Source organism: Belonocnema kinseyi, chromosome 6, assembly GCF_010883055.1.
Source record: "Belonocnema kinseyi isolate 2016_QV_RU_SX_M_011 chromosome 6, B_treatae_v1, whole genome shotgun sequence".
NCBI classification, from domain to species: Eukaryota; Metazoa; Arthropoda; class Insecta; order Hymenoptera; family Cynipidae; genus Belonocnema; species Belonocnema kinseyi.
Window position 1 is genome coordinate 12,914,090 of NC_046662.1, and position 10,199 is coordinate 12,924,288.

At 33.3% G+C, this 10,199-nt stretch overlaps 1 protein-coding gene across 1 annotated transcript in view; it reads left to right on the plus strand.

Annotated features, from left to right (window-relative positions):
* The window catches only part of LOC117174143 (serine/threonine-protein kinase mTOR), a 40,495-nt gene that overhangs the window by 4,247 nt on the left and 26,049 nt on the right, over positions 1-10,199 (plus strand). The window contains exon 3 of the mRNA XM_033362954.1: positions 3,026-7,364. Within this exon, the coding sequence (XP_033218845.1) occupies positions 3,092-7,364 (4,273 nt within the window). The 5' untranslated portion in view covers positions 3,026-3,091. The remainder of the gene's footprint in view (positions 1-3,025; positions 7,365-10,199) is intronic.

Genomic DNA, 10,199 nt, shown 5'->3' on the forward strand with positions numbered 1-10,199 from the left:
TAACCAAAAATTGAATAGTTAAATTTCTAGTTAAAGAAAATTAATTTTCAGCCGAAGAGATAACTAGAATGATGGAACACCAATTTTCAAAAAATGTGATTTATTTTCAACTGAAATTAAGTATCTTTAACTAAAATAATTAAGCTTTAAACTAAAAAAAAAAATAATTTTCATGATAATTATATTCTTCCAAAAAGAAGAATTTTTAAATAAAAAAAAATTTGAACCAAAAATTGAACTGTTAAATTTTCAGTTAAAATAATCAATGTGCAATCAAGGAGAAGAAATTTTTACTAAAAAATTAAATATTAAATTAAAATAGTTACATTTTCAGTTTAAAACATTTTTTAAAGAAAACTCATTTTCAAATAAAAAGTTACATTTTCAAACAAAGTGAAAAAATTTTAACTAAAATGATGTATCTTTAACTAGAATAATTGAATTTTCAATCAAAAACAAGAATTCAGGGTGGCCGCTGAACCGAGAAACCGGGAAATGACCGGGAATTTTACAAATTTTCAGAAGAAAAATCTATCCAAGTTCGATTTCAACAGTTTCAAAAATAATTAGTTGAATTGATATCTTTTTTAATTGTATCATTCAGTTTATAATGTGTAATTCGAAAATCTTTTACCTGAAAAATTCTCTATTTTATATTTTTATTTTGAAGCTTATATTTTTAATTTAAAAAATTGTAACGTGCAGTCTTAAAGACTTAAACAATTAAAAATTAAAAACGTTTGAAGTTGAAAAATTTGATAAAAAACATTTTTATTTTATCAAATGTAAATATAAATAAATAATTTTTAAAATGGATCTGTACTTTAAGAATTAAAAACTGAACAATAATTGATTTGATAAAACGATTCTAAATACGTTGAAAGTTTAAGAATTTCCAAATTCGTAATTAATTCGAAATTAATTACTTTTATTAAATTAAAAATATTGTTTCAGTCCAAATTATTCCATTTTTAACCCATATAATTAAAAAATTTCGATTAAAAAAAAAGGATAATTATTTAATATTTAGCAATATTTGACTTGTGATTTAAGAAGACTAAATTGAAGCTAAATATTTAAAAGTAAACAGTTTGAAACTTAATTGTTTGACATAGAAAGCTTTGAAATGTTTAAATTTCGAAAAGCTTTTAACATCTTAACGTCACAATTTTTAATGTTCTACTTAATAAAATGTTAAATTTGTAAGCCAAATTGTTACAATTTTTAGAAAATCCCAAAAATTAAAAAAAATCCTCAAATTCTTCCCGGGTCGTTTTATATAATATTGAAAATCTCTTAAAATTTTTTTGAATATTCTGTTAAAATAATTTTTCAAAATGAAGAATCATTTTCAATTTTCCTAGGAATTTTAAGAAAATGTTTTTATTCATTTCGAGCCTTTCACAATTCGTAAAAAATCTATAAATTTTATGTAAACTGCAAAAATCTTTTTTTTTGTTTTAAATTAGGATGTAAGTATTTGCACCGAAATTTCGTTACGAATAACCAAAGTTATCAAGAAGTTTTGAAAAAATTTCAAAAATAAAGCTAAATTTGAAAAAATTTAAAACTACTTCGAGATTTCTCAAGATTTTAAAATGTAATTTAAAAGTTTTTCAAGGATGCTTAAACTATTTAAAATAAAAATAATTTCAATTCTAATTTAAGAACTTTTAAGTTGAAAAAAAATTAAATTGAAAAATATTTAATGACCTAAAATAACTGAATAATATGATTTTGACCATTTTTAAATTTTCTTTAATTTCTTTCATTCTTTAATTCAGATGATTGAAAATGTTAACCTGGATTTATATTTTTGGAGCTCAATCTAAATATTTGAACTATATAATTTAGGCATGTTAAAAATTCATAATTTTAAGTTTAAATTCATTAAACTTAAAATTATTCAGTTGAAAAGTGTTAGTACCTTCCAGTTTTTTATTACTTGTACTTTTACTGTCTCGCTTTATATTACAATTTGTTAAATTTTATTGACCAGGAAAAATATTTTCGAAGCAGGAAAAGCCAGAAAATGACCCGGAATTTTGTTCTTTCATTAAAACGGTCACCCTGTACATTTTAAACTAAAATTATGGATTATTTAAATGAAATAGTTACATTTTCAATTAAAACAAAAATTGTTTTAAAAAATAATGAAAAAAGCTACATTTTCAAACAAAATGATAAATTTTCAACTAAATTTATGTATATTTAACTAAAATAATCGAATTTTCAACAAAAAAGATAATTATTTCAACCAAAGAAATAAGATTTTACCTAAAATGATGGATTATTCCATGGAAATAGTTAGATTGTCAAATTAAAAACAAATTTTAACCAAAAAGAAAAATAATTTTCAAACAAATATTCAGATTTTCAAACAAAGTGGTACGTTTTTAACTAAAATTATGGATTATTTAACTAGAATAATTGAATTTTCAACCAAGAAGATTAATTATAGCAAAAAATGCGAACCTTCAGATAAAAAAGATAATTTTTCAACTAAAAATTTTAATTTTAAACGAAAAAATGAATTTTTAACTAAATTGATGAATGTAGGAATTGTTGACTTTTCAACCAAAACGATAGATATTCTATCAAGGAGATTAATTTCTGCCAAAAAAGATGAATTTTCAATAAAATACATGAATTTTCAACTAAAAAATATAAATTGTCAACCAAAATTTGAACATATAGGTATACATTCAGTAACAAAAATTAATGTGCAACCAAAGAGGTAAATTTTCAACTAAAACGCTCAAAAATTTAATTCGAATAGTTACATTTTCAGTTAAAAACAAAAAAAGTGAAAAAATTCAACCAAAGTGATGAATTTTGGTAGAGAATGATTTCTCTGAAAAAATAAACCATAATTTTTTTAAACATTGGTAAGAAGAGACCATAAAAAAATATAAATTGCAAAATCATTGTTAGAATAAACGTTTTGATTGAATTAAACATTTTTTCATTAAAAATAATTTTATTTATTTCGAGCTTGCACAGTAAAGTATTATTCCTCTTCCAGGAACCATGATTGCAGCTTCAGCTCCCAGACATTTTTAAACAGCCCTAAAAAATTCACAGCCTCATAATGACCAATACAGTTCAGCAATACGTCTCGCGTCTAAAATCTCGTCATGAGGAAGTCCGCAACAAAGCAGCTCGCGATCTTTCGGTCTATGTCAGAACGGAGCTCCGGGAGGCCTCGCAAGAGGAAATAACCGCCTTCATGGACGACTTCAATCACCACATCTTCGAGATGGTCTCCGGCACCGACATGAACGAGAGAAAGGGTGGAATCCTCGCCATAGTCTGCCTCATAAATGCCGACGTTGGGAATATCAACACCCGGACGATAAGATTCGCCAACTATCTCAGGAATCTGCTGCCATCGAGCGATGTCGGTGTGATGGAACTGGCAGCAAAAACGGTGGGAAGACTGGCCCTCGTCTCGGGAACCTACACAGCAGCCTACGTCGAATTTGAAGTGAAACGTGCCTTTGAGTGGCTCGGCGGTGACCGAAATGAGGGCAAACGGCACGCGGCAGTTCTCGTCCTGAAAGAACTCGCGGTCTCGATGCCAACCTACTTTTTCCAACAAGTCACCCCATTTTTCGAAGTCATCTTCAACGCCGTCCGCGATCCGAAAGCTGTGATTCGAGAAGGAGCCGTTGAGGCTCTCCGAGCAGCATTGATCGTGACTGCTCAGCGCGAAACCGCGAAGCAAATGCACAAATCCCAGTGGTACAAGCAGTGCTACGACGAGATCGTTTCGGGTTTTGAGGATGTCTACACGAGAGAGCGAGGATTCAACCGGGACGACAGAATTCACGGATCGCTTCTTGTTCTGAACGAGCTGCTTAGATGCAGCAATGTCCAGTGGGAGCGAAACTACGAGGCCCTCATGGAGAAACTGAACTGCTCCACTCAGAAGAAAGAGAATGACCTGATTCTTCTCATGCCTCATCTGAAATCGACGGTTGTCTCCAAGTGGTCCATATCGTCCAGAAACGCTCCGAATATGCAGGCACACACTCCCGCGCACGAGTCCGCGGCCTGTCGGAGTTTGATGCTCGAGAAGTTGGACGACATCAACAACGAGGTGATGAGTCAGAGGATGTCGCGAAATCTCCACATTCAGCACGCCTTGATGACTCTTCTTCCACGACTCGCTGCCTTCAATAGGGAGAAGTTTGTCAAGAATAATCTTCGCGATTGCCTCGCTTATCTGCTGATGACTTTAAAAGGCAGAGAAAAGGACAGAGCCGCGGCCTTCACAACTATAGGATTGATCGCAGTGGCTGTTGAGGATGCGATCAAACCCTATCTTCCAAAAATCATGGACACGATAAAGTCCTCCCTTCCCTCGAGGGAGACACCTAACAAGAAGCGAGTTGCTCTCGAGCCAGCGGTTTTTATTTGCATTACTCTTCTGGGACACGCTGTGAATCAGACGATCACGGCCGATGTTAAGGATCTTTTGGAATCGATGCTAGCCACTGGATTGAGTCCAGTTTTGACCACTTCTTTGAGAGAACTAGCGCACAATGTGCCGTCTCTCAAGCCCGACATTTCACAGGGTTTATTGCGAATGCTTTCTCAGGTTCTGATGCACAAACCTCTGAGACATCCTGGCGCTCCATGGAATGCGAGCAGTCCAATTATGGCTCCACCGACCGAGGTTGATGTCCCGTCAACAGTTCTGGCGCTCAGAACTCTCGGGACTTTCGATTTCGACGGAAATCCTCTTCTGCAATTCGTGCGAAGATGCGCTGATCATTTTCTGACATCGGAACAGGCCGAAGTTCGTCTCGAGGCTGTGAGAACTTGCTCGCGACTATTGCGTCTCGCCCTGAATCAACCGGGTCCAACAGTCACAACTACAGTTTCATCGGTCGTGGGAAAACTCCTCGATGTTGGGATTATTGATACAGATCCAGATGTGAGATTCTGGGTATTGGCGTCTCTGGACGAGTCGTTTGATGTTCATCTGGCGCAGGCGGAGAGCCTCTCTGCTCTATTTGTGGCGATGAATGACGAGGTTTTTGAAATCAGGGAGATGGCCATCAGGACGATTGGAAGACTGAGTACCATGAATCCCGCCTATGTGATGCCTTCGCTCAGAAAAATTCTTATCCAGTTCCTAACCGAATTGGAACACTCGGGAATGGGGAGGAATAAAGAACAGGCTGCAAGAATGCTGGATCATCTAGTCGTGAGTGCTCCTCGACTTATCAGACCCTACATGGAGCCAATTCTGAAAGTCCTAGTGCCAAAGTTGAAGGAAGCGGAACCGAATCCAGGAGTTATTCTCGCGATTTTGCGAGCGATCGGGGATTTGGCTGAAGTCAACGGAGCTGAGATGCAACAGCGGCTCGATGAACTCTTGTCGATTTTGTTGGAAATGCTCGTGGATGCAAGTTCTCCGGAGAAAAGGGGAGTAGCTCTCTGGGTTTTGGGACAACTGGTTGGAAGCACAGGATACGTCGTGACGCCCTATATGCAGTATCCAACACTTTTGGACGTTCTCATCAATTTCCTCAAGACCGAGCAACAGAATCACATCAGAAGAGAAACTATCAGGGTGCTCGGTTTGCTCGGCGCGCTCGATCCCTACAAACACAAGATGAATCTGGGCCAGATTGACTCGCAACTCGATACTCTTACATCCATGGCTGATATTAAAAGTGACGCTGAGACTAATCAGGATTTGACAACGAGTGAAATGCTCGTGAATATGTCTTCATCGACACTCGAAGAATATTATCCAGCGATAGCGATTGCCACGCTGATGAGGATCATCAGAGATCCAACTCTCTCCCAGCATCATACAATGGTGGTCCAGGCGGTGACTTTTATTTTTAAGAGTCTCGGGATTAAATGTGTGCCCTACATTTCTCAAGTGATGCCCAGTTTTCTCAATGTTGTTCGCACAGCAGACGTGATTTTCCGAGAGTATCTCTTCCAGCAGCTGGCCATCCTCATCGCTATTGTGAAACAGCACATCAGAAACTACCTCGACGACATCTTTACTTTGATCAAGGAATTCTGGACGGTGAATAGTCCAATGCAGACGACCTTGATTCTTCTGGTTGAGCACATTGCTGTGGCTCTGGGTGCCGAATTCAAGATCTACCTTCCACAATTGATGCCACAGATTCTCCGGGTTCTTACACACGACTCGAGCAAGGATCGCGCAGTGACTGTGAAACTTCTCCTGGCTCTCCAGAAATTCGGCAACAATCTTGACAACTATCTTCATCTTGTTTTACCGCCGATTGTTAAACTCTTCCACGCAACCGACTGTCCCATCACAGTGAACAGAGTCGCTCTTGAAACTGTTGATCATCTCGCAGATACTCTCGATTTCACCGACTTCGCCTCGAGAATTATTCATCCTCTGGTGCGAACTCTCGATCAGTGCCCGGAACTTCGAGACACCGCGATGGACACCCTCTGCGCTCTGATAATCCAACTCGGCAAAAAGTATAAGATTTTCATCCTCCTTGTTCAAAAGGTGATCAATAAGCACAAGATCACTAATGCCCGATATGAATGTTTAGTGAATAAAATTGATATCGAGTCATCAGTGATGGACACCGAGGATTATCTTCTTTTCAAGCAACGCCACACCAAGAATAAAAATCGAGACCCTTCGCTGATGTCTTCGGACACGACGACCATCAAGCGCCTCCACGTGGAAGCTTCGAATCTTCAGAAAGCCTGGACGGCGACAAGGAGGGTTTCCAAGGACGATTGGCTCGAGTGGCTAAAAAGTCTGTCGATAGGTTTACTAAAAGAATCACCATCCCCGGCTTTGCGGTCCTGTTGGGCATTGGCTCAGACCTATTCGCAACTTCCCCGCGATCTCTTCAACGCCGCTTTCGTCTCCTGCTGGACGGAACTCAACGAAAACTACCGTGCCGAATTGATCCAGACTCTCCAGCAGGCACTGATGGTCCCGGATCTCCCAGAGATCACGCAAACGATTCTGAATCTCGCCGAGTTCATGGAGCACTGCGACAAGGGACCGCTTCCTCTCGACAATAAAATTCTGGGAGAGAGGGCGATGCATTGTCGAGCCTACGCGAAAGCTCTTCATTATAAGGAGGACGAGTTTCACAAGAGCCGGAATAAGAGTGACTCGGAGAGAGGTGATTCGAGAAATAATGACTCGAAGAGCAACGTCTACGAGTCGTTGATTTCTATTAACAATAAATTGCAGCAGAAGGAGGCGGCTGAAGGTCTTTTGGAGTATGTGATGAACCAGCACAGTCAACCGGATTTGAAGGTTCAAGTCAGGTGGTATGAGAAGCTTCACAATTGGGACAAGGCCTACCATCTTTACAAAGAAAGATTAGACGGTGAGTTTGGAATAAATTTATCCTGGATTTTTATTGTTTTATTGTTGATTTGACCGGGAATTAAAAAGAATCCATGTTTCAAGTCGGAATTTGTCATGATTTGAAAGTACCCTCTTTAAAATTTCAGATAATGAAAGTATTTCAAGCAGTTTTTAGAGTAGCAAATTCATCCTTTTTCTCTGGTTGAAAATATAAATTCAAAAATTTTCAGTATTTCCAAGTTTCTCAACTATATAAATTTGTTTTGCAAAAAAAACAAAGAGTTTTTGGTTTCGTACCTAAATGAGGGCCGCAAATTGGGAAGAAAAATGACATGTTTGGTTCAGAATAACGTACAGCCTACAAATCTTCACCGATTTCGACAAAAAAAAATTGGAAAAAAAGCTAATAAGATTTCTAAAATAGTTGTCCAGTCTGATTTTTGAATTAGGTTTTCAATTTTTTTATTAATAAACAAATATGACGAAAAAATTGCCATTTTTCTATTTAACGTTCCCGGTGATCATCAATAACAGAAAAATGGTTGAAATCGCTTAAGTTGCATAAAACAGCATTCGTTAAATATATTCAAATATTAGACAATATACAAAAAAAATTTGTTATCAACAAATTATTTGTTAACAAATTTTTTTTACCATTTTCCATAAATACACGTTTTTTCAAGTTATGTTTGAAAAAAAATGGAATCGAAACAATACCATATAAAAAATTTCTCTTATGATTATAATTGTTTATATTATAAAAAAATGTAATGTACAAATGCAGTAATCAGGCATTTTTTGACAGAAATATTCGTTTTTTGTATGTAAACTTTTTAAATTAGGAACTTCATGAAAACTTCAGCAAAATTTATAATTTTTTGATGAATTTTGTGATGTTTTAAAACAAATTTAATTTTAAAAAAAATGAATTATTGGTGCATCTGTCGACGGAAAAAGTCTTTTTTATTTCGATATCAGATTTTTAATTAGGATCTTCATAATAAATTCGACAACATTCATATTTTAGCATAAAATATTCCATTTTTAACCCACTCAAATGTAAATTTTTAATTAAAAAAAAAAAGATTAATTATTGGTGCATCTATCGACGGAAAAAGTCTTTTTTGTTTCGATATCAGATTTTTAATTAGGATCTTCATAATAAATTCGACAACATTCATATTTTAGTCTAAAATATTCCATTTTTAACCCATTCAAATGTAAATTTTTAATTAAAAAAAAGATTAATTATTGAATATTTAGCAATATTGGAATTTTTATTTAAGATAAGAAAATTGAAACCAAATGTATAAAATTAAAGAATCTTTAACTAAATTGTTTGATATAGAAAACCTGGAATCGTTAAAATTTCGAAAAATGCTTAATTTGCAAGTAAAATTTTTTTATTTTGATGTTTAATTTACAAATGAACATTTGTAGACAAATTTTGAGTAATTTTAAGAGATATTTAGGAGTTTTGAAAAGTTTAAAAATTATCATGCAAATTTCAGAAAGTTTTCTTAAAATCTTCTAGAATCTTTTTTTGAAAATTTTGTTTAAATCTTTGAAAAACTTCTTAAGTATTCTCTTAAAATAATTTTTTAAATTGAAAAGTTATATTTTATTTTCCCAGGAATCTTGAGAAAAGATTTTTTTGAATTTTGAAGCTTTCCAAGGATGTTTAAACTATTTAAAAAGAAAATAATTGAATTTCTAATTTAAGGAGTGTTCAGTTAAAAAATTTTCAATTTTTCAATATTTAATGTTTAGTGCTTTCACTTATCGATTCTTTCATCCATCGATTAAAATAACCACCCTGAATTAAAATGATAAATTTTCGAACCAAAAAGACGAATTTTAAACAACATAGTTGAAATATTAATCAAAACAGATTTTTCAGTCAATAAAATTTTCAAACAAATAATAAAATTTGTAGCCAAAAAATAATTTAAACTGTTTCAATACTTTTTTCAATTGATGTATTAACATGAATTCTAATTCAAAATTGACTACTAAATAGTTTAATTTGCAAGTAAATTGATAATATTAATCTATAATATTAAATTTAAATGCATACTTACTAATTTTATAAAAAAAATAATTTTATGAGTTATTATTAAATTACTTACTTAATTAACAAATTTAATTGTTTATTTTTTTGTTAAAAATTTATCTTTTTTAGTCGAAGGTTCGTCTGTTTTAGTAGAAATCAATCTTCTTATTCGACAATTGCTTTAAAATTTAACTATTCGAATTGCAGATTTAAAATTCTTTTTTTTTTGTTGCAAATGATTATTTTTTAAACTGAAAATATAACTATTTCAATTGAAGATTTCATCACTTTAATTTCAAATACATCTCTCTGATTGCACATCCATTTTTTTAACTGAAAATTTAACTATTCAATTAAAGTTTAAAGATCGATACTTTTAGTTAAAAATTCAATTGTGCCAAATGAAGATTCATAATTTTAGTTGAAAATTCATCATTTTGGTACAAAATAAATTTTTTTAGTGACAGTTTAACGAACCATTTTTGGTTGAATATTGATTTTTATTAGTTTAAAATTCAACTATTTGGTTGAAAATTTGTCTTTTTGAATTAAAAACTCAATTATCTGGTTGAGAATTCATGTCTTTCGTTAAAAAATTATCTTTTTGGTAGAAAATTATATAACTCTTAAAGTATTTAGAATAATTCAACTTTAAAGGTTTACAATATTTATCGCATTATTTAAAATTCTGCAATTTTCAATGGTGAAAATAACAATGACTGTTGATTTGACAAAATTAAATCTTTTAGTAAAAAACCTATCCAGTCCTTTTAAATGTCACTTGATACTACATATAATACT